Here is a 24,027-nt window from a genome sequence, read left to right on the forward strand (position 1 = left end):
ATAAATCTCCCAGAACACAAGGCAAAATATGAAAAGACAAAGAGGATGATGAGCCCAGTCTAGGTCTAACACCCTAATAACAGGCATTCCAGTGAGTAAACAAACCTGGAAAGCTGTTCCTGATGGTGATAAAAGAAGTGGCAGTGGAGTGCAGTGGCTCATCCCTGTAATCACAGCACTTTGGGAAGCTGAGGCAGGAGGATCAAGGCCAGCAGTTCAAGGCTGCAGTGAACCGTGATCACACCACTGCACTCCAGCCTGGGTGACAGACAAGAGCTTGTGGGAAAAAAAAAAAAAAAAAGCTGGGCACTGTGGCTCATATCTATAATCCTGGAACTTTGGAAGGCCAAAGTGGGAGGATCGCTTGAGCCCAGGAGTTGGAGACCAGCCTGGGCAACACAGTGAGACCCCCCCACAACCACAAATCAAAAAATTAGGGCCGGGCACAGTGACTCACGCCTGTAATCCCAGCACTTTGGGAGGCCGAGGCGGGTGGATTACCTGAGGTCAGGAGTTGGAGAACAGCCTGGGCAACACAGTGAGACCGGCCTCCTACAAAAAATAAAAAAATTAGGGCCGGGCACAGTGACTCATGCTTGTAATCCCAGCACTTTGGGAGGCCGAGGAGGGTGGATTACCTGAGGTCAGGAGTTTGAGACCAGCCTGGCCAACATGGTAAAACCCCGTCTCTACTAAAAACACAAAATTAGCCAGGTATGGTGGCACATGCCTATAGTCCCAGCTATTTGGGAGGCTGAGGCAGGAGAATCGCTTGAACCTGGGAGGCGGAGGTTGCAGTGAGCCAAGATCGCGCCATTGCACTCTAGCCTGGGCAACAAGAACGAAACTCCGTCTCAAAAAATAAAAATCAAAAAATTTAAAAATCAAAAAATTAGCTGGGTATAGTGGCATATGCCTGTAACACTCAGCTACTCGAGAGGCTGAAGTGGGAGGATGGCTTGAGTCCGGGAGGTCAAGGGTGCAGTGAGCTGAGATGGTGCCACTGCACTCCAGCCTGGGAAACAGTGAGATATTGTCTCAAAAAAAGAAATGGTCATTAAATAAGAGATAGCACTGATCATTCTCAGCAAGCTAACACAGGAACAGAAAACCAAACACCGCATGTTCTAATAAGTGAGCGTTAACAATGAAAACACATGGACACAAAGAGGGGAACATCACACACCGGGGCCTGTCGGGGGTTGGGGGCAAGGTGAGGGAGAGCACCTAATGTATGTGGGGCTTAAAACCTAGATGATGGGTTGATGGGTGCAGCAAACCACCATGGCACATGTATACCTACGTAACAAACCTGCGATGTTCTGCACATGTATCCCAGAACTTAAAGGAAAATTTTTAAAAATGAGATGGCATTATATATCTCATTAATCAACTAAAACATTGTTTAAGCAATATCCAACAGTTTGTTATTGATGGTGTAAACTGGTACAGTCTTTTAGGGGAGCGATAGTGTCATCAGTCATCTCTGTCCTTATCTTTTGCCCGGGTAACTTCACTGTTGCAAATTCATCATAAAATAACGTCTTAATCTGTTTGGGCTGTTAGGACAAAATACCATAAAGTACGTAGTTTATCAACAACAGAAATTTATTTTCTCACAGTTCTGGAGGCAGGGAAGTCCATGATAAGGCACAAGCGGATTCAGTGTCGGGTGAGGGCCTGCCTGTGGTGCACAGAGAGTGCTTTCTAGCTGGGTTCTCACGTGGTTGAAGGGGCCGACTCTCGGGGTCATTTGATACCGGCACTAATCCCATTCATGAGAGCTCTCCCTTCAAACTCTGTTCACCCCCAGAGGCCCATCTCCTAATACCATCATCACCTTGAGGGATTAGGATTTCAACATGAATTTGGGGGGTCACATTCAGATCATAAGTTATACATAACTTGAACAAAAATGTGGAATTCATGGAGATGTTCATTGCAGTATGGATTACACTGAAAAACTGTAAACAACCTAGATGCCCAGTAAAACGGAAACAACCAAGAAAAGTCTGTGTCTTGTTCACTCGCTGGCAGGAAACATAGAGCAGACACGGAAAGGAAAGGGACTCGAGGAATGCGCTGTACCAACAGGAGGCAGCACCCCTTTGCCCAAGAGGCGCAACGACAGAAACCTAAGGCTACCTGAGCCGCAGCCGGGTGAGGCCGCGGAGAACGCACCCCCCCTACGCGGCTGCCGAGACGGAGGCGGGCGTTTCGACCACTGCCGGATCATGCGCTTACTCAAGTAGGATTCCGAAAAAATTCAGTCGCGCGTCCCTCCTGAGGTTCCGCAGCTAGCCAGGCCCGGCCCGGGTTGGTGCGGCTGCGCACTGCAGCCCAGCGGAGCGGGCCCGGGAGGCGCCGGGCGGGGACCGCGGCGGCCAGATCTCTTGTCAGCTCCGCCGGGCACACGCAGGCTGGGGCGGGCGGCGCGGCTATCCCCGCCCCGCACGCTGCTGGGCCCGGCGGCCTCAGAGGCTGGCAGACCCGCGTGGGGCGGGCGCAGCGGAGCGCGCGGGCGGCCCGGGGCCCAGCGGAAGCGCGGCTGCGGCGCGCGGAGCAGGGGGCTACGGGTGAACGGGCGCACGCCTTCGCCTGCGTCGCTGCCTGCGCGTGGGCCGCCGCCCCCGGGCGTGTGAGAGCCGGCAGCTCGGCCGACTGGGCCCGGAGCGGCGCGGAGGCCGGGCGCTGACGGTAACGGGCCGGGTGCGCGCGCGGGAGGGCTCCGGCTGCCCCGACAGAGGCCGGTCTCGGGCTCGGGCGGCGGGAGCGCGAGCGGCCCTGCGGCGTCAGAGGGGCCAGGAAGGGGCTGGAGGCTGCCTGAGGCCCGGACCTGGCGCCTGTCTCTGCGGTCCCCCGGGCCGACGAAGTCGGAGCGGGTGGGGAGGGAGCCGGGCGGGCGGCCAGAGACGCGGCGGCAGGTGCCTGCTGTCTGTGATCCAACTCTCTCCCCAGCTCCACCCACACTGGCCTGGACCCAGTCTCTAAGGGCTGAAAATATTGCCCGGCGGCTCCCGAGCAGAATCAGATCGCGCTAAGTAGGGCACAACGCAGAGGCGACAACGCTCCTCGGCCCAAGGGCCCGCGGAGCAGACTCAGGAGCGCGGTCCCGCCCACGCTTGGCTCCGCAGTTAGCGTCCTCCCTCCTCCTGAGCAGGCAAGCGGGGCCCGAGGGCGGTGGCGGCGGGGGGCACGGGTCCTCTGAAGCTGCCTCGCATCTGAGCACCGGGCCCCGTCTCTCCCTTCCCAGGGGGCCTTCGGCATCACTGCAGGCTTCCTAGGGGTCCCCTAAGTGCTCTGCAAACCGCGGCTGGAAGTTTCTCACCGCAGGAAACAGTAGAGAAACAGGGAGAACACACAGGGCTTGCTTTATGCTAGAAACACAAGCATCTTTCTTCTTTATTAGAAAGAAACTCATTCTGTGTTTCTGAGAAAGGATTTGTGCCAGGCACTGTTTCTGGTGAGTGCCAGTTTGACCCGAAAGGGCACTGAGAAAGGCTTTCCTATCAGTCTCTTTGGGTTCTGGCTAAACTTTTAAATCAGACAAAATAGAGACTAGCTTATTCACCTGAAACTAGAAGCACATGGCCGAGGAGCCTGAACAGGCACCTCCTATCTATGCAGGGAAGCTGTGTAATCAGGAGCTTGTGTGGTGCACTCCAGTCAGAGCTGGGACTCTTATCCTGGGCCCGTTTTTCATAGCACCAGCCAAAGGAGAGCGTCCTCTCCACCCTAGGGGCAGAGCTGCTACCAGGACCAGGTGGGCCAGCCCCAGATGTGCTGCTTGTGTTACTTGGAGCCAGGCAAATGGATGTTCCTTTGCAACAGCCCTCAGGAACTCACTGGGGCATTTGGTGGAAAGACTGCCACGGGCATTTTGCATGCTGGAGCTACAGATGGTGTCCTTTCTGCCAGGTGTGTGTGGAGGCCAGTATGAAGCTGAAAAAGCAGGTGACAGTGTGTGGGGCTGCCATCTTCTGTGTGGCAGTCTTCTCGCTCTACCTCATGCTGGACCGAGTGCAACACGATCCCACCAGACACCAGAATGGTGGGAACTTCCCCCGGGTGAGTCGTGCCTGGTTGCTAATTTCTTTGTATACAAGTCATCTGGGCTCAGGGTATGCACCTCCCACCCCCTCGCCCCCCCCCCCCCCCCCCCCCCCCCGCTGGAGGGTAATGTCAGTACAGGACGGGAGCCTTCCTTCCCAGTAGTCAGGTTTTGTAGAAACCCTCAGCTAAAAACAATGATGGCGAAAAGAAGGAAGAAAGAAAAAAATGTCAATGGCAATGAGTATTGTCACTGTTCTCCTGAATTTTTTTCTTTTCTTTCTTTCTCTCCTTTTTTTTTTTTTTTTTTTTTTTGAGACAGAGTCTTGCTCTGTCACCCAGCCTTGAGTGCAGTGGCGCAATCTTGGCTCACTGCAACCTCCGCCTCCCAGGTTCAAGCAATTCTTCTGCCTCAGCCTCCCGAGTAGCTGGGACTACAGGAGCCTGCCACCGTGCCCGACTAATTTTTGTATTTTTAGTAGAGACGAGTTTTCGCCATGTTGGCCAGGCTGGTCTTGAACTCCTGACCTTAGGTGATCCACCCACCTTGGCCTCCTAAAGTTCTGGGATTACAGGTGTAGGCCACCGCGCCCAGCCCCTCCTGAATTTTTGGCAGACATTGCTAATTGATTGCAGCATTCTTTGACATTAAGCCCCGCTGAAATCCTTCTCAGCACAGGCAACACCGATTGTTGAGAATAGGTAGGTGGAAGGAAATCTTTGCCATCCCTGAGCTAGAGAGTGATGGTTCTCCCAACCCAAGTGGAGTGTAGTCCTCAGTGGTGATGTGCACAGCTCCCTTTATCTGAACGGTGTCATCTATCCCTGTAGGCTCATGGTCTGGCTTTGACTGATGAGGGAAGAATTGTAGTCAGGCCTCAGCTGGTAGACCCCAAGCAGAGACCCTCCCTGTGGCATAAGGAGCTGTGTGTGATTGCTTTCTGGTTTTTTTGGCAGAGCCAAATTTCTGTGCTGCAGAACCGCATTGAGCAGCTGGAGCAGCTTTTGGAGGAGAACCATGAGATTATCAGCCATATCAAGGACTCCGTGCTGGAGCTGACAGCCAACGCAGAGGGCCCACCCGCCATGCTGCCCTACTACACGGTCAATGGCTCCTGGGTGGTACCACCGGAGCCCCGGCCCAGCTTCTTCTCCATCTCCCCCCAGGACTGCCAGTTTGCTTTGGGGGGCCGGGGTCAGAAGCCAGAGCTGCAGGTAAGAGTCAGAGCTGGCAGGGACGTACAGCGGCCACAACTGGGGTACTGAGCTGCAGTTCACCTGGCAGATGCTCACTGTGTCGGAGGAGCTGCCGTTTGACAGTGTGGATGGTGGTGTGTGGAGGCAAGGCTTCGACATCTCCTACGACCCGCACGACTGGGATGCTGAAGACCTGCAGGTGTTTGTGGTGCCCCACTCTCACAATGACCCAGGTGAGGGCCCTGCAGACTCCTAGGAGCTGGAGTGTGGAGCGGGATTTCTGATGGCCAATACAAGGGAGGGACGTCGAAGAAGAAGATGGTGGCATCCTCAGGGGACCCTACATTGGCTCCCTAGGCTGGATCAAGACCTTTGACAAGTACTACACGGAGCAGACCCAACACATCCTCAATAGCATGGTGTCTAAGCTGCAGGAGGATCCCCGGCGGCGCTTCCTCTGGGCAGAGGTCTCCTTCTTCGCCAAGTGGTGGGACAACATCAATGCCCAAAAGAGAGCGGCAGTCCGAAGGCCAGTACCAGGCGGGGAGGCGTGGGAGGGCATCGTCTGAGCCCCAGGCTGGGTGGACAGGTCTTACCTTAAGCTGTGGGTGCCAAGGTGGCAGGGAGAGGCCCAGAGAGCTGTGGAAGAGATGAGTGATGGTGGAGGGAGGGAAGGCAAAAAGAGATGGAGGTTCTGAGATAAGCGGGGCCGGGACAGCCTGGAGGTTGGCTGCAAGGAAAGGAGGGCAAGTGTGTGTTCTCTTGGTCCTGGGCTTGAGAGAACTGGTTCAGTGAGGCCAGTGCACACAGGCCCTGACATTTTCTGGTTGGCAGGACCGAGCAAAGTGTCCTGCTCCATCCTGAGTGTGAGTCCTTAACTATAGGCTGGTAGGAAACGGGCAGCTGGAGATTGCGACAGGAGGCTGGGTGATGCCGGATGAGGCCAATTCCCACTACTTTGCATTGATTGACCAGCTCATCGAAGGACACCAGTGGCTGGAGAGAAATCTTGGTAAGTCCGGGCCCAGGCCTGGGGGTCTGCCCCCCGGGCTGGGCCCACAGTGCTATGGCAGGGGCTGTAAGGCACAGGGATCGGCAGGAGGTGGTTCCTTTCTAGGCAGATCCCACCATGTGGGCCTGGTGTGATGTCATCTGTCCACTCACTACCAGGACAAGAGCTGGGGTCCCAGCACCTGGGAGGCCAGGAGACCAGCCCCTGAGGTGTGTTCAGGGCCTCTCTGGCTTCCATGCCCTGCCCAGGTGCAACCCCCCGCTCTGGCTGGGCAGTGGACCCCTTTGGATACAGCTCCACCATGCCTTACCTGCTGCGCCGTGCCAACCTCACCAGCATGCTGATTCAGAGAGTGCACTATGCCATCAAGAAGCACTTTGCTGCCACCCACAGCCTAGAGTTCATGTGGAGGCAGACATGGGGTAAGGCCAGGTAGGGTAGAGGGGGTCACTGCAGCATAGTCTTCACTGGGGAATAGCAGGGATATCAGAACTAAGACTCCCACTGTTCTTCAGAGCAGACCTGCAGGTACTGGTGTGGACTGCCAGAAATGGTCGCACCCTCTGGTTAGGGGAGGGTCACGTTGACCTCTGGCCTCTACAGGGCCTGTTGTCCCAAGGGCTTCAGCGTGCCCTGGGTGCCCGTCCCCTGAAGGAGCCCCTCATGGCTTTCTCCCTGGCCTACACACTCTCTCCAGCCCTAGGTCCAGTTACAGCCTCACAGTCTATCAGGGCTGCCTTTAGCCTGAGCAGATCCATGCCCTCCTGACGTCCCGAGGCTGCCTGCTGGTGGTGACCACGTGGTGTGTCTTCTGCAGACTCGGACTCCAGCACAGACATCTTCTGTCACATGATGCCCTTCTACAGCTATGACGTCCCCCATACCTGTGGCCCAGATCCCAAGATCTGCTGCCAGTTTGATTTCAAACGCCTGCCTGGTGGGCGCATCAACTGCCCTTGGAAGGTGCCACCCCGGGCCATCACAGAGGCCAATGTGGCAGAGAGGTATCTGTTTCCAGCCCTTTCACTTCACAGAGGATTCAGGAGGCCTAGCTCTGGTCTGGGCCGTGCCACGTGGAGGGTGGGCTCAGGTGGTGAGTTGAGGCTCGCAGCATCTGCAGCAGCAGCTCCTTACTAAGTCTCTTGAAAAACTGGAATGGCTCTAGCAACCACCTTTCACAGAATGCTTTTATTTTCTCACATGAGTACTTTTTGATGCCCTAACAAACTGCCAGGGCCAGCTGACAACTTAGAGGTGAAGGATTCCCAGGTTAGATGTATGTTACAAACTTCAGGCTCATGTGCCTTCACTTAGTGCCAGTGTTCTGACTTGGTCTTAAGTCAACCACGAGAATCCTGTTCAGATCCACATTCAGTCCCACCAGATAGCCTCCAGCCTCTGAGAAAACAGACCTGTCCCTTTTGAGAGAATTTAGGGACCCCTAAAGATATCACTCTTGCTGAAATCAAGCCCTGGGGGAAAGTGTTAGGTAAGAGTTGATCCAAACAACAATTTAGTCAGAACCTTAAGAATACAACAACTTGGATCAGTTTTTATGTTGCAATGCTCTGATTTCTCCCTGACGTCCAAGAGTTGAAATGTGACCAAAAGGGAAATAAAGTGGTCTTTTGTTTCCAGAAGTCTAAATGCCGATTCCAGGCAAGAATCTAGGGCTATGAAGGCATGATGTTTCTGAAAGCAGCAGTTGTGATCAGTGAGGCTGGCCTAGGTTTACAAGAACAGGCCCTGAAAGGTAACCGTTTTGTCCTTTGAAAGGCTTACTAGACTGATAAGTTAGGGGAAAGTGGTATTTGAGGAGTCCTCTCATGAGAACAAAGTAGAAAAGTACAAGCTGGGCCAGCGCCGCTAAGTAGATTAGTTGACTGTTTGGACTGTGATATTTATAACATGCCAATTAAAGTAGGAAAGGGCTTCTGCTGATGTGCTACAGGGCTGTTTTTCTTCTACTGATTTTGCCAGTAATTTGGATGAAAAGAAAATAAATGTTTATATATAGTTCACATTATGTACCAGGCACTATTCTAAGTGTTTTAACAAATATTCATTCATTCATTTTATTTTATTAATTTTAATTTTTTTTTTTTTTTTTTTTTTTTTGAGATGGAGTCTCTGTCACCCAGGCTGGAGTGCGGTGGTGCAATTTCGGCTCACTACAACCTCCGCCTCCTGGGTTCAAGTGATTATCCTGCCTCAGCCTCCTGAGTAGCTGGGATTACAGATGTGCACCACCACACCCGGCTAATTTTTGTAATTTTAGTAGACAGGGTTTCACCATATTGGCCAGGCTGGTCTTGAATTCCTGACCTCAGGTGATCTGCCTGCCCTGGTCTCCCAAAGTGCTGGGATTACAGGCATGAGCCACCGCGCTCGGCCCATTCAATCCATTTTAATTCTCATAACATTATATGGGTACCTACTGATGTTATCCTTATTTTGCTAGAAATGGAGGCTCAGAGAGGTTACTTGCCCACGGTCTCTGAGCTAGTACTTGTGGAGCTGGTGTGATGTGGCTCCAGGGTCCAGACCCTTAACTTTGGTGCTGCATCGCTAACTGTTAGGCAAAATGAGGCGGGAGTGTCAGAACCAGGATCCCAAATATCTCAACAGCCTAGCATAAAAAACAACATGCCAGCTGTCAGAACTGCCCAGAGAACACCGGATTCCCCTAGGGCTGGGATTCATGTGCAGGAGGTGTCTGTTTGCGCTGAACCACTCCTCGATGGATGGGATGTCTTCTAGGGGCTTCCTGGCAGAATGGCTGTGTGTGGTGCTCTTTTACCGATAAGACTTCATGTTGGGCCCATGTTTTCTTCCTGCCCCAGGGCAGCCCTGCTCCTGGACCAATACCGGAAGAAGTCCCGGCTGTTCCGAAGCAACGTCCTCCTGGTGCCTCTTGGAGATGACTTCCGATATGACAAGCCCCAGGAGTGGGATGCCCAGTTCTTCAACTACCAGCGGCTCTTTGACTTCTTCAACAGCAGGCCTGACCTCCATGTGCAGGTGTGAGGGGCACTTGGCTGGGGAGGGGGCCTCACAGTGCTGCAGCCCATCCCTTCCCATGAGACTGTGCCCTGGGTTCCCAACTCGGGCAAGGTGCCCCCCCCCTCTTTTTTTTTTGAGATGGAGTCTCACTCTGTTGCCCAGGCTAGAGTTCAGTGGCGTGATCTCGGCTCACTGCCAGCTTCGCCTCCCGGGTTCACGCCATTCTCCTGCCTCAGCCTCCCGAGTAGTGGTGCCCGCCACCACACCTGGCTAATTTTTTGTAGTTTTAGTAGAGATGGGGTTTCACTGTGTTAGCCAGGGTGGTCTCGATCTCATGACCTCGTGATCCACCCACCTCGGCCTCCCAAAGTGCTGGGATTACAGGCGTGAGCCACTGCGCCTGGCCGAAGGTGCCCCTTTTATGTCAGAATTAATTCCCAGGCTCCCCTACTTCTGTTAAGTCTAGAATGGCAGGATGTACAGTTCCTGCTTCTGAGGCCAGAGCCCCTGCCTCACCCCCAACTGCAGCACTGTGGCCACAATTTCCAGGAGGCTCTAGAACTGATGGGAGTGGGTTTTTGGGGTTCCCACAGGCCCAGTTTGGCACTCTTTCTGACTATTTTGATGCCCTGTACAAGAGGACAGGGGTGGAGCCAGGGGCCCGGCCTCCAGGGTTTCCTGTGCTGAGCGGGGATTTCTTCTCCTATGCGGACCGGGAGGATCATTACTGGACAGGCTATTACACTTCCCGGCCCTTCTACAAGAGCTTAGACCGAGTCCTGGAAGCCCACCTGCGGTGAGACCCTGTCCCCGCTTCCAGGCTGGAGGGGGAGAGTCAGCCTTTGGGGTTTAAGGAGGGGCTGGATCGGCTCAGAAGGGAATAGATAGGCCCAGAGGCTAGGGCAGGTAGAGAAGGGGTGGGAAGGAAGGAGGCTGGACTGGCAGAGTGTGGGTGGGCCCTGGCTAGTGGTGCAGGCTGGCAGCTAACTTCTCTCTTTGGGCAGGGGGGCAGAGGTTCTGTACAGCCTGGCTGCAGCTCACGCTCGCCGCTCTGGCCTGGCTGGCCGGTACCCACTGTCTGACTTCACCCTCCTGACGGAAGCTCGGCGCACACTGGGGCTCTTCCAGCATCACGATGCCATCACTGGCACAGCCAAGGAGGCTGTGGTGGTGGACTATGGGGTCAGGTGGGAGCCTTCTCTTTTCCCTTGTCAGCTCCCCTGCTCACTGTCCCAAAGAAAGGACATTGGGTGGTCAGGGGGTAGGCCGGCCTAGGGCTTGTCCTGCTGACAAGGCAGACAGCTTCCCTATGGTGATCTTCTCTCCTTCCCTCTCCTGCGCCACCCACAGGCTTCTGCGCTCCCTTGTCAACCTGAAGCAGGTCATCATTCATGCAGCCCACTATCTGGTGCTGGGGGACAAGGAGACCTACCACTTTGACCCTGAGGCGCCCTTCCTCCAAGTGGTGAGCCCCTCCTGGGTCTGCATGGGGACCCTCTGGTGTGTGCAGGTCCCATCCCAAGAGCTGCTGGATGGGGGTGCCACTTCTTTTTCCTTCCCCGTCCGGATGAGTTCTGTGCCCAGCGCAGCGCTGGTCCACACCCGGGACAGGTGGGGTGGGAGGAGGCTGAGCCCATGATGGTTCTTCCCTTCCGGCCCACTGAATTCCAGGATGACACTCGCTTAAGTCACGACGCCCTCCCAGAGCGCACGGTGATCCAGCTGGATTCCTCGCCCAGGTAACCTGGACTACGCCATGTGCAGAGAGGCAGAGCCATTCCTGGCTCTCAGGCCCCTCTGCCCCGGCATGTGCTGAACCCGTGCAGGGCGCTTGCCCTGGCCTGAAGCAGCAGCCTCCTGGGTCAGCCCACCTTCTACGCACAGGTTTGTGGTCCTATTCAACCCGCTGGAACAGGAGCGATTCAGCATGGTGTCCCTGCTGGTCAACTCTCCCCGCGTGCGCGTCCTTTCGGAGGAGGGTCAGCCCCTGGCCGTGCAGATCGGCGCACACTGGAGCTCTGCCACTGAGGCGGTCCCTGACGTCTACCAGGTGAGGTGCGGGCTCGTCAGGTGGGCCTGGCCCTCTGCCCATCGTGGGCCCCTCCCCACCCGGCGACGCCAGCCTCCCATCCTCCTGCTTGTGGCCCTGCTGCTCTCCAGGCTGAGGACAGGTGTCCTGGGGAGGGGGTTGTCCAGAAGACAGGCACTCTTGGGATTTGAGTGTGTCCTTGAAAAGAAGGGGAAGGTTGGTATGGTAATAGTAATGGTAAAAAATAGCAGTTATAATGCCCCATCATTCAGTCATTCAATGTTTATCGAAAGCTTAATGTGTGGTTGCCACTTCATACTTTTTCAAATATCACTTGAGAATCATAAAGTCTGATGAGGAAGAAAGGACAAATCATATCACCTCCACTTTGGAGGAGGGGCAGAGGCCCAGCGGGTGCAGGGACTTGCTCAAGCCCTCTGTTACTAAGCCAATGCCCCAGCACCCCTGTGGCGAAAGCCGTGCCCCCACTTCCTCACCCCTCCTGTGCCCACAGGTGTCTGTGCCTGTCCGCCTGCCAGCCCTGGGCCTGGGCGTGCTGCAGCTGCAGCTGGGCCTGGATGGGCACCGCACGCTGCCCTCCTCTGTGCGCATCTACCTGCATGGCCGGCAGCTGTCCGTCAGCAGGCACGAAGCGTTCCCTCTCCGTGTCATTGACTCTGGCACCAGTGACTTCGCCCTCAGCAACCGCTACATGCAGGTCTGGTTCTCAGGCCTTACTGGGCTCCTCAAGGTAAAAGGCCAGGGTGGTGGGGAAGGGCCAGGGGCCAGAGTAGGGCGTGTGTGGTGGTGGCACTGTGCAGAGTGGCCTCCCGGCCCTGTGCGCATTCTGCCACCTGACCCACAGTGGACCCAGGCCCATCTCAGCTCCAGCCTGACAGCATGGGGAAGCAGGGCACAGCTCCTTGGGGAAGCTATACCGTGTCCTCCCAGGAGGCAGGCCTGACATGCTGGTGTGGGGCCAGGGGTCAGGGCTGTGTTTTTTGGCAGAGCATCCGAAGGGTGGATGAGGAGCAGGAGCAGCAGGTGGACATGCAGGTCCTTGTCTATGGCACCCGTACGTCCAAAGACAAGAGTGGAGCCTACCTCTTCCTGCCCGATGGCGAGGCCAAGGTACCCTAAAGATGCCTTGAACAACCTGGCAGGCCCCGGGAGGTCTCACTAGCAGGGAGGGCAGGAGGGGGCACAGGCCTTCCCCAGGTTTATTGCTGCCTGCCAGGGGCCTTGTCTTTCCTGTTCAGCCCAGGGGTATCTGGGAATAGGTGCTCTCTTGCCCAGCCCTGGGCTGGCACCTTCCTGCTTTGCCCTCTGTGCTGCAGTTTCAACAGCAATCTGCTCTTTCCCTAGCCCTACGTCCCCAAGGAGCCCCCCGTGCTGCGTGTCACTGAAGGCCCTTTCTTCTCAGAGGTGGTTGTGTACTATGAGCACATTCACCAGGCGGTCCGGCTTTACAATCTGCCAGGTGAGCCCTGCATATGAGGAAGGGTCCGGAAGGAGGTGTGGGCTCCACAGCTGTGGTGTATTCTTCCTTCTGCTGCTTCTCTGTTCATACGTCTGTTCCGTATCATTTGAGACAGGGATGCTCCATTCTCTTGGAGAAAAAGTCATCCAGAAATGCCCTGGGAATTTCTTGGGAGGTTGGACAGAGCCTCTCCCCAGCTTGGCTCTGATCCCCCAGCCCAGCCTCTTAGCTGTGGTTCAGCCTCACACCTCTCCATGCCCCCACTTTGTTCCTGTGCCCAGGGGTGGAGGGGCTGTCTCTGGACATATCATCCCTGGTGGACATCCGGGACTACGTCAACAAGGAGCTGGCCCTGCGCATCCATACAGACATCGACAGCCAGGGTATCTTCTTCACAGACCTCAATGGCTTTCAGGTGACTCCTGGGCCTGGGTCTCGGAGACCCCACAGAGTAGAACTTGGTCTCTGCTTTTGCCCCTGTCACAGGCCCTGGGGGATGATCTGCCTTGATGGAGAAAGATGAATGAGAGGCGAGAGTGATCGGGGACTTCTTCGGTCTGGGGACCGCTTGGGCCCACATGGTGCCTGGGTGCCCTTGATCTGCTGGCCTTGCCTCCACAGGTGCAGCCCCGACGGTATCTGAAGAAGCTCCCCCTCCAGGCCAACTTCTACCCCATGCCAGTCATGGCCTATATCCAGGACGCACAGAAGCGCCTCACGCTGCACACTGCCCAGGCCCTGGGTGTCTCTAGCCTCAAAGATGGTGAGTAGGGCCCAGGAGTTCTGCAGAGGGTATCAGACAAAAAGAAGCCCATCCCCACCCTCAAGGGCTCCCCACTCTGTTGGCCTCCCTTGCCTCTTTCTGGACTGCATCACCTCCATGCTTGGAGAGGGGGCAAGCCATTCACAGCTCTTGGCACAGGAGGCAGGCACCTGCTGTCCCCTTCCCCTGGTGGAGGCAGCAGTGTAAGCAACTGGGTGGAGTGTCCTGCTGGATCCCCTGAAGAACCGTCAGGGTTACAACTCTTGAGGCCAAAGAAAGAAAAAAAAATGTCAAAAAGCAAAGCTAGGCAGAGTGGTTCACTCCCGTAATCCCAGCACTGTTGGGAGGCCAAGGCAGAAGGCCAGGAGTTTGAGACCAGCCTGGGCAACAAAGTGAGACCCAGGCTCTACGAAAAGATTTAAAAATTAGCTGGATTTAGTGGCACGTGCCTATAGTCCCAGCTACTCAGGAGACTGAGATGGGAGGATTGCTTGAGCCCAGGAGTTGGAGGCTGCAGTAAGCCAAGATTGTGCCACTGCACTACAGCCTGGTGACAGAGCAAGACCCAGTCTGAAAAAAAAGGCAAGAAGCATCAGGGTATTGAACAGTGATTCTCAGCTGAGGTGTGCAACCCTCTTCTGGGCGGGGATGAGAGTAGGGACAGCTTGTAAAGTGCACTCAGTGTTATGAAATATTAAGGAAATGAGAAAATTACATATTGTTTTCCTACTAGTGATCATTAAAAGAGAGACTGACATTCTTTTTTTTGTTTTTTGTTTTGAGACAGAGTTTCACTCTTTTGCCCAGGCTGGAGTGCAGTGGTGCAATCTCCGCTCACTGCAACCTCCACCTTCCGGTTTGAAGCGATTCTCTTGCCTCAGCCTCCTGAGTAGCTGGGATTACAGGCGCCTGCCACCATGCCCAGCAAATTTTTGTATTTTTATTAGAGATGGGGTTTCATCATGTTGGCCAGGCTGGTCTGGAACTCCTGACCTTGTGATCTGCCTGCCTCGGTCTCCCAAAGTGCTGGGATTATAGGTGTGAGCCACCACGCCCAGCCAAGACTGACGTTCTTAAGAATCAAAACGGGCATGGGGAGCACTGGCCTGGAGTCAGACCCGGGCAGCTGGTCACGCTGGCAGCTCTGTGTGGCCCCCATATCCTCAGGGCAAAATGAACAGTTTGCACTTGGTGGCATCTGAGGCCCTTGAGATCTGTCTCTGGGAAGAGCCCTTGTGAAGAAGGGCTGAGCCGAGAGCACCCAGTCAAGGCTAGGTGTGGCCCGATGGCTGGCAAGTGCGGGGGCCTGACTCCCTGCTGGGAGGAGTGTGCCTTTCTCTGCCAGGAGCAGCCCCTGGGCCATCTGTGTCATGACTCCTCACTGCAGCCCAATATCCCTGACTGGATTTCCTCCTCTACCCCTCTGGGATTTGGTGTTTGAAAAAATGACTGTCTTCTATACAAGGGATCCATTTTAGGGTTTTCAGACATCTTTCTGTGATTGTTCTGGGTTAAAAGACTGAGCAACTACACAAGTCAGTAAGGACTGGAGAGGTGAAAGGGAGAATAGGGCCATTTGTCCCGGTGGAATGTGGGGGCAGCTGGTGTGGTTTCCCTCGAGATCTTGTACAAGAACAGCTGCACCCACCTCCAACACCTGCACACACTGGGGCCTCTGTCCCCAACACATCAGCCATGCAGCGAGCCCCTGCTCCAAGCATACTCTAGAAAATAAAGCAAAGGTGTTCACCTGCTGTATCTTTTTCCCAGGGCAACCCCAGATGACACTTAATATGAGCCTCTGCCTGACTTGCCATCTGCTGTCCTTTCCAGAGCCCTACTTTTAACACACAGGCAGTCAGAGCTTGAGTCTGACCTGCTGGGGCTGTCTGGCTGTCCAGTGTAGAATAAGGGCAAGAGAGCCTGTGTTTTAGTCACAACAAAACCTGCCCAACCTGAGCAAACCTGCCCCAGATTATGGAGGTATGCAGCAACACTACCGACGGCTGTTGATCTAAGTTTTTCGTTTCTGGTTTATTTTGTTGTATGTAACCCGTCCTGATTCGGTTTCCTGCCCGGGCCCCTAGGCCCGGTCCCTACTCCTGAGTCCCAGAGCATGGGGGGTAAACTGCCAGGGCCAGCCTGCCCCTTTCTGGGCCTCATGCTTCCTCATCTGCAAAATAAGGGCACAGGACCAGCCCCTCATCAGGTTCCCTCCCAGCTGTGGGAACGCGTGACCTCTCCTGAGTGACTCAGCTTCTGTCTCTCGAGCTGGGCTTTTCCGTCAGGGCCTGTGGCTGGGATTCTCCTTTGAAAGGTCAGTGTCTGCTTGGGGGTGGGGGCAGGCCAGCACTCACTGTTTGCTTCCCCAGGCCAGCTGGAGGTGATCTTGGACCGGCGGCTGATGCAGGATGACAACCGGGGCCTAGGCCAAGGGCTCAAGGACAACAAGAGAACCTGCAACCGTTTCCGCCTCCTGCTAGAGCGGCGAACCGTGGGCAGCGAGGTAACATCTGGGGCTGACGCCCAGGGAGCCAGGTCTGGCTAGTCCCTAGGGGTGGCCGGGGGGTCCAGCCTAGGGCTCGAGGAGCGCACCTGGAGGAGGGCAAGGGAGGGAGAGTACGGCTGAATTCCTGGGGCGGGGGGAGGCAGTCTGGCGTTTTGTGTCCCATCTCACGCAGCCTGGCACCTTCCTCTCCCAGCAGCGCTCTGTCACCTGTGTCCCTCATGTTCGTCTCCCACTTTCCTCTGTGCTGCCCTCCGCTGCCCTGTCCCAGCATTCTCTAAGCCTGTGCTCCAACCCCGCTCATCTCATGGCTTTCTTTGCCCCACCAGCCTGACTTTTTCTCCAAACTGGCAGCCATGTTTAGGGGCTTGATCTTTCACAGCAGCAGGAGCGGTAACCGAGAGGTAAGGGTCGGCTCTGGGAGCGGGGAACTAGTACGAGCAAGGTGTAGCTGTGCCGGAGCCCAGGTGACAGAGCCCGCCGCTCAGTCACTCGTGCATCAGATAGATATTGAACACCTGCTTTACTGTGAGGACCCAGAGGGACATAAGTGCAGACAGTGCTGACTCTCCCCGGAGTTTACTCGTGAGTAGGGCGGCACGTAAAAATGCGTGTAAAAATGCGTACGCAGGGGAAAAGGGCTTTGTCTCACTGATCCTGAGGAGCAAGGTAATAATGTGGGCTAGGGACATCGAGGTCAAGGAGGTGTCACCCAGGCGTGGCTTTGGTGAATGGGGGTGTCATTCGAAGATATGAACCAGGACACAGGGTAGGAGGCAGGAAAGACAATGGGCTGGGGAACAGCAGTGAGTTCCTTAGTTACGCTGGAGCTACGCTATCCAGTACAGTGGCCAGTAGCCCTATATGGCTATTTAAATTACAACTAAATCAAGTAAAAAATTTGCTTTCTTATTCCTACTGACCACAGTTCAAGTACTCAGTGGCCACAAGTGGCTAAGTGGCTAAGTGGCTGCCGTATTAGACCATCTGGTGTCGGATATTTCCATCCTTGCAGAATGCCCTCTTGGCTGGTGCTGGGCTAGAGCGCTGGGGGGAGATCAGGGCAGACGGCAGAGCACCTTGGGTGCCTGCTAAGGGATCTGGACCTTATCCTGGCTAGGAAAGGACCAGGCTAAGGCAAGAGCTGAGCAAGGAGGGACACCATCAGAACTCTGCTCTCAGCATGTCACGCTGACAGTACGGAGCAGCTTGGATCTGTGGGAAGGGAGATTGGAGGAGGGTGACAGTGGGAGGCTGTTCAGGCAGGACATGCTGGCTGCTTGAACTAGGCCAGAGGCTGGAGAAGTTGCCGGTGGCTATGAGGACACTGCCCAGGTGAGACAGAAGAGGGTTTAGCATTACCTGGGAATGCAGAGGGAAGTGAGAGATGCTGGGCGCTTGGAAGAAGGGGGATGCCGGGGACAGAAGTCCAGAATATTCAGCCCAGGCCTGTGAGTCTGACGTCCAGGTGAGCTGCTAAGGAGTAGCCCTGCTGGCAGAGCCCCGGCAGCGCTGGGCCTGAGAGCCAGGCCGGCACTGTGGATGTGGTGTCACTCGTGAAGCCACAGGATTACCCAGAGCGCTCTGGATTGGAGGCCCGTGCTCCATGGTGAGGCCTGCGTCTGCCTGTCTGCCATCCTTCCTGCACTGTGGATCCATGTGTGAGGGGAGACATGGCTGATGGGAGTGGGTTGCTCATGATAGTGTTACGTGAGCAAAGAACTAAAAAGTAGAGAAGAAACGGCTTAGTGAAATAGCCCTCTGAGTTAGGGGAGATGGTAAATGTCTACACTTGAAGGGTTAGCGGAACCTCTCCGGGAGCCAGGCATGCCCTTGAGTCCAGGCACGCCAGGAAAGCTCCTTCCAAAACTGACCTGGGTGTGCTTTTATCCTGCCTCGTCCTCTCCCCTCAGCCTGGCTTTGGTCCCTCACCAGTATCTCGGGTCAATCTTGCAGGTCCAAGATAGTCACTCTACCAGCTACCCATCCCTCCTCAGCCACCTGACCTCCATGTACCTGAACACCCCGGCGCTCGCTCTGCCTGTAGCCAGGACGCAGCTCCCAGGCCCTGGTCTGCGCTCATTTCATCCTCTGGCTTCCTCACTGCCCTGTGACTTCCACCTGCTCAACCTACGTACGCTCCAGGCTGAGGTGAGTGTCCCTCAGCGTGACATGCTGAGAGCAGAGTTCTGACGGTGTCCCTCCCTGCTCAGCTCCTTCCTTAGCCTCCAGGATGAGGTCCAGACCTCTTAGCAGGTATTCGGCTCCAAACCTCCAGGACCAGGTTCTGGCCTTTCCTTACCCACACGCCTCCCTGTGCCAGCACTGCCTCTGGGTAGAGGCGCTGCTGCATCTCCGATCTCTGAAAGCCCTGCGCCCACTTCCCTGGGCACTGTCTGTCATCCAGGAGGACACCCTACCCTCGGCGGAGACCGCACTCATCTTACACCGCAAGGGTTTTGACTGCGGCCTGGAGGCCAAGAACTTGGGCTTCAACTGCACCACAAGCCAAGGCAAGGTGAGTAGGGTGGGGAAACAGAGCACCTAGGAATGGCAGGCGTGAGCTTGGTAAGACTGGGCTGAGATTTGGTGACAGGCTGGGAGAAGAAAGTGTCACTCCAGGGCTTTCTGGAGAGAAGGGGGGGAGCTGTAGACATGTTTTCAGAGCTCCGGAGGCCTGGCAGGGGGAGTTCCAGACAAGGTAGATCACTTGAGAACTTTTGTTCCCTGAGGAGGGACCTCTATCAAGCAAAGTGGAAAACACCAGAAATAGAAACCAGAACCCATACTGTTGTTACTTTGTAAGCTCATATCAGCTGACACTGATAAATGTCCCCGGGTGCCAGGTCCTCTGCTGGGCTCCAGTGTTTCAGAAGTGAACCAAGACACGGTCACTGTTTTCACAGAACTCACAGCTCAGTGGAACGGTTCTTACCCGGAGATCTGTAGGCAGGCTTTAGGGTTGAGCAAATCTCAGCAAGCCCGTGAGACTGGATGCACTCATGTGTAAGAAGGCATGGTGTTGCTGAGAGGGGCCAGCTGGAACTGGAGTGCAGTGGCGTGATCTCGGCTCACTGCAACCCCCACCTCCCGGTTCAAGCGATCCTCCTGCCTCAGCCTCCCGAGTAGCTGGGATTACAGGCGCCTGCCCCCACACCCAGCTAATTTTTATATTGTTAGTAGAGATGGGGTTTCGCCATGTTGGCCAGGCTGGTCTCGAACTCCTGACCTCAGGCGATCCACCCACCTTGGCCTCCCAGAGTGCTGGGATTACAGGTGTGAGCCACTGCACCTGGCTGAGATTCTTAAAGAGGTAACAAATTGTAGATGAACAGCCGCATTCGTTAGTGTCTCGGCACCTAGCACAACCCTGCCCCTTCTCTTCTCTCCACAGGTAGCCCTGGGGAGCCTGTTCCATGGCCTGGATGTGGTATTCCTTCAGCCAACCTCCTTGACATTACTGTACCCTCTGGCCTCCCCGTCCAACAGCACTGATGTCTATTTGGAGCCCATGGAGATTGCTACCTTTCGCCTCCGCTTGGGTTAGGGCTTCTTGTGGCCTGAAGAGGAAGTTCATTCACAGAGACTGCCTCTTAACATGAAGATCATTGGACAAGCCACACGGGTATCCCATCCCGATCTGCCTCCCAGAACTGTGACACATTGGGCTCTGCCTTCATTTTCTGTTTATTGCTGCTGCTGTGTTTTGGGCGCAACCCACAAACCCAGTGATGGGTAAATAGGGCAGACGCCAGTGAGATCAGGGAGAGAAGGCCCTTGGTCAGAGTGGGCAGTGCCAGGCTCTGCTTTGGGTTGTGAGTGGACACCCAACTGGGCACAGGCTCAGGCACCCATCCTTTTTCCAAACGAGGATACAGAAGAAGTGGAAGCAGACAGAAGAGGTAAGGGAGGCTAAGTGGGTAACAGCCCAGCATCAGGGTCACTGTGGCAACAGCCGGCTCTAGGGGAATCCTGTGGTTACGTAGAGACTCCATGTCCTGGTGTGATGAGCAGGATCAGACTGACTCTGGGAGGACGGGGATGGGGACCCAGAGTTAGCAGTGGGGATGGAGCAGTAGAAGGAATCACTATTTCTCCTACGAGTCCGAAGGCCTCGCTGCTTTCTGTGATAGCTTTGCTGTAAGCGCCGCCTGGCCTGCATGCATTGGCTAAGAGGCTGCAGAATGGCAGGAAGGACTCGCTAGAGATGGTCATGGCCAGAGGTCATAGGTCACTTCAGGTAGCAAGACACCTGGCAAACTGGGCACTTGGCCTATGTACTGATTGGTGGGATGGTGGCAGGGGCGTGGGGTCCTCCGCCCTGCCGGAATTCTCTTTGGCTTTTGTGCTCTGTATGCTGCTGTCCCCAAGAGCTCTTTCTTATTATGGCAGGGAGTGGGGATTGGTCCTACTTTCTTTCTCTGGAAAGGAAAGCCTCCAAGACCCCACGTGCTTGGGCAGCTTGAGAAGGCGTTCAGCACCACGCCTAGCAGGCAGACCTTGAAGCCTCACCTTTAGTCTATCCTGCAGAGGTATTCCGTTCCTGGCACAGGGGACTAGGAGCATGTAGAGTATATGAGGAGGCAGTATGGCTGTGCAGGAGCCTTCATTTCAGCTTCAATTAATAGGGAAAAATTTATGATAGCTCTATAGATGCTGAAAAGGTATTTGGTAAGATTTAAAATCCATCCCTTATTAAAACTCTTAGTAAATTAAGTCTGGAAAGAAACACCCTAATCTAGATAAAGGTCTGTTTCAGAAACCAACAGTTACGGCATTCTAAAGAGTCAGACGCCACAGGCATTCCCATTAAAGTCAGAAACTAGCCAAGGGCATGCTGTTATTCAGCAGTGTCCCGGCACTACTAACCCCTGCAACAAGCCAGATGAGGAAAATAAGGAAGAATTATAATTGTCATTATTTGTAGACAATAAAACTGCCTACCTGTAAAACCTAAGAATCAACTGAAGACCTGTTAAGAGTATTCTGTAAGTCAACCCAATGATACACATCATGTTTCTGTCCACATACTGGTTTTCCCCAAATCAGCTGATAAATTCAGTGTAATTCCAATGAGATTGATACTTTGGAGTTGACAGTTCTAAAGTGCATTTGGGAGAGTGAATGTGTGAGAACACTAAGACCACTCTGAACGATGATAATGAGTTGCGGGGTGGACTGCTGAGAGGGAAAGGCACACGTCCTGCCAGATTCCCAGAGGATTCTCACACCACCATTACCTCACTCAGTGTGACCTGGAGGGGCTCAGACAGACGGGGGAGTCCAGAAACAGACCCAGGGCTACAGGAATTTAGTATATGGTAAGAGGGATGTTTTAAGTGGGGAAAAAGGTGGATTATTTAATAAACAGTACTTTTAGACAACTAGCTATCAAAGCTAGATCTCGGCCGGGCGCGATGGCTCGCGCTGTAATCTCAGCATTTTGGGAGGCCAAGGCAGGTGGATCACTTGAGGTCAGGAGTTCGAGACCAGCCTGGCCAAGATGGCGAAACCCTGTGTCTGGTAAAAATAGAAAAACTAGCCAGGCATGGTGGCGTGCCCCTGTAATCCCAGCTACTTGAGAGGCTGAGGCAGGAAAATCACATGAACCTGGGAGGCGGAGGTTGCAGTGAGCTTAGATCATGCCACTGCACTCCAGCCTGGGCAACAGAGCAAGACTCCATCTAAAAAAAAAAAAAAAACACTAAGTTAGATCTCTACCTCACAGTGTCCATACAAATTAGTTCCAGAGGGAAGATATACTACAAAATTACTCAAAAATTTTTATACCTCTGGTGTGGGATGGTCTTTTCTAAACTTTAACATGAGACTTAAAAGATATAATAAGGGCAAAGATAAGGAGATTTTGCAACCAAAAAATATCGAAAGTCTCTGTGTGATGGAAAACATCAAGGTTAAAACACAAATGACAGATATGGAAGAAAATATTTGCAGCACATAAAAAAATCAACGAGTACAATTACTTTAGAAGAAAAGCTTGCTTCAGGGTCCTTAGAGAAAGTCACTGGGGGCCTGCCAAGCAGCCACATTAAGACAAGAGTGAGAGGGCTGAGTTCTTCCAGGTCGTCAGAGTTGTTGCTGCCTGTATTAGGCCACACAGTGGAACCCCATTTATGTCATAGCAGAAGAAACAGGATTATCAATGTGAACTGCTTAGCATGGTGCCTGGTATATACGAGAGCTCCACAAATGTGAGCTATAATCCTATTAGTAAAGGATGCTAAGCAGTTCCACTGTGGCAGGTGTCATTTGCTAGTAGAATTTGTAATCAAACAATAGGAGGGGAATCTGTGAACGCCTAGAAAATTAGCAGAATAAAGGATATTATCTTTGGAGGCCTTAGATGTGCAATGAAATTATTTGTCTGACAGAAACGAATGCTTAATTCTATTTACTAGCCTTTAAAATGACTAAGGCAGTCCGGGCGTGGTGGCTCATGACTGTAATCCCAACACCTTGGGAAGCCAAGGTGGGTGGATCACCTGAGCTCAGGAGTTGGAGACCAGCCTGGACAACATGGCGAAACCCCATCTCTACCAAAAAAAGACAAAAATTAGCCGGGCGTGGTGGTGTGTGCCTGTAATCCCAGCTACTCGGTAGGCTGAGGCAGGAGAATCGCTTGAACCTGGGAGGCAGAGGTTGCTGTGAGCCAAGATTGCGCCATTGTACTCCAGCTTGGGTGACAGAGCGAGACTCTGTCTCAAAAAAAAACAAAACAAAAAAACAAAAAAAAACACAAAATGACTTAAGGCAGCATGGCTCAAGGTGTGATTCAGAATCACCAGAACTGCTGTTGAAAGTACAGGTTTCTGTTCTGACTAGAGCTTCTCCTTCAGCCTGGAGGCTGCAGTGCAGATATGTAGGGCAGAGCCACAGCTGCCCTGAGACTGCTGTGTAATAGGAGATAGGAGCAAGAAACAAAAGCTGACTTCAGTGCACAGGGGGATAAAGGCAGATTCCTGGGTACAACCTTTGAACTGGTCTCTGGGAGTAGAGGCCAAAGAATTTGCATTTTTAACAAGCTCCCAGGTGATTCTTGTGCATGCATAATTTGGAAATGGCCCAACTTTTAAAGCAAGCAGCAACCCTGTACCACAGAGCTGTGGCACTGAGGCCTCACAGTTTGTTTGTTTTTTTTTTTTGAGAGAGTCTTGCCTTGTTGCCCAGGATGGAGTGCAGTGGCACAATCTCGGCTCACTGCAACCTCCACCTCCTGGGTTCAAGCAATTCTCATGCCTCAGCCTCCCAAGTAGCTGGGACTATAGGCGTGTACCACCATGCCTGGCTAATTTTTGTATTTTTAGTAGAGACGAGTTTTCACCATGTTGGCCAGACTGGTCTTGAACTCCTGACCCCAAGAGATCCGCCTGTCTCGGCCTCCCAAAGTGCTGGGATTACAGGCGTGAGCCACTGCGCCCGGCCAGCCTCACAGTTCTGAGGGTTACCATGAAAATGAACCAGGACATGACAGAAGCCATTTCAACCACGGGAGATGGATCGGATTCTATTCCTACATTTACATGGAACCATCCAGCTTTCATGAAGAAGGAAGGGCTGTATGGCCAGTCGGAACCACAGAAAGGTTCCAGTTGAACCATTTAAGAGCTGGTCCTCCCATGCAGGGTGAACCAGCCCAGATGGTGTCCTCATATGGCTTGCCTCAGGGTAGGTAAAACATAAAACCTTGAACACTTGTGCAGAGAAAGCAGCATCTTTAATTTGACCTGAACCTGACTTGCTTACCTTGCTCTGTCACTGGGGCATCTGTGCACTCATGGAGGGGGATAATCAGTCTAGGATGGTGGGAATGAGGCTTACCATTCACAATAGAGATCTCTGAACAAAATCTTTGTTCTTCCCTAACAAAAAAGTGTGTCAAGGACAAACACTTCAAGGGGTCATTCTCATTCTCATAGTGAGAAGAGAGAAGACAGAGACCAGATCCTTTGCAACAACCCTCAATTTT

General features: G+C 53.8%; 1 protein-coding gene across 7 annotated transcripts; it reads left to right on the plus strand.

Moving 5' to 3' along the window:
- Positions 1 to 2,034: 2,034 nt before the first annotated feature.
- MAN2A2 (mannosidase alpha class 2A member 2) lies at positions 2,035 to 21,004 on the plus strand. Of its 7 annotated transcripts, none has more exons than XM_054451366.2 (25): positions 2,035 to 2,248; positions 2,959 to 3,160; positions 3,919 to 4,068; positions 5,008 to 5,265; positions 5,336 to 5,480; positions 5,605 to 5,776; positions 6,132 to 6,259; positions 6,508 to 6,681; positions 7,077 to 7,263; positions 9,103 to 9,280; positions 9,856 to 10,058; positions 10,267 to 10,449; positions 10,613 to 10,727; positions 10,934 to 11,001; positions 11,147 to 11,312; positions 11,806 to 12,042; positions 12,300 to 12,422; positions 12,657 to 12,771; positions 13,053 to 13,186; positions 13,393 to 13,534; positions 15,907 to 16,040; positions 16,370 to 16,444; positions 17,997 to 18,191; positions 18,448 to 18,558; positions 19,435 to 21,004. In XM_054451366.2, exons 3-25 carry the CDS (start codon positions 3,937 to 3,939, stop codon positions 19,585 to 19,587), a joined length of 3,528 nt encoding a protein of 1,175 aa, XP_054307341.1. In that variant the 5' UTR covers positions 2,035 to 2,248; positions 2,959 to 3,160; positions 3,919 to 3,936; the 3' UTR covers positions 19,588 to 21,004. The 7 variants fall into 7 exon arrangements, with proteins under 7 accessions (XP_054307341.1, XP_063509020.1, XP_054307342.1 ...); XM_063652950.1 differs by lacking the exon at positions 2,035 to 2,248 and adding an exon at positions 2,317 to 2,697 and having other exon boundaries at positions 3,740 to 4,068; XM_054451367.2 differs by lacking the exon at positions 2,035 to 2,248 and adding an exon at positions 2,317 to 2,697.
- Positions 21,005 to 24,027: the final 3,023 nt, after the last annotated feature.

This window comes from Pongo pygmaeus, chromosome 16 (genome assembly GCF_028885625.2).
Source record: "Pongo pygmaeus isolate AG05252 chromosome 16, NHGRI_mPonPyg2-v2.0_pri, whole genome shotgun sequence".
In the NCBI taxonomy this organism is placed as follows: Eukaryota; Metazoa; Chordata; class Mammalia; order Primates; family Hominidae; genus Pongo; species Pongo pygmaeus.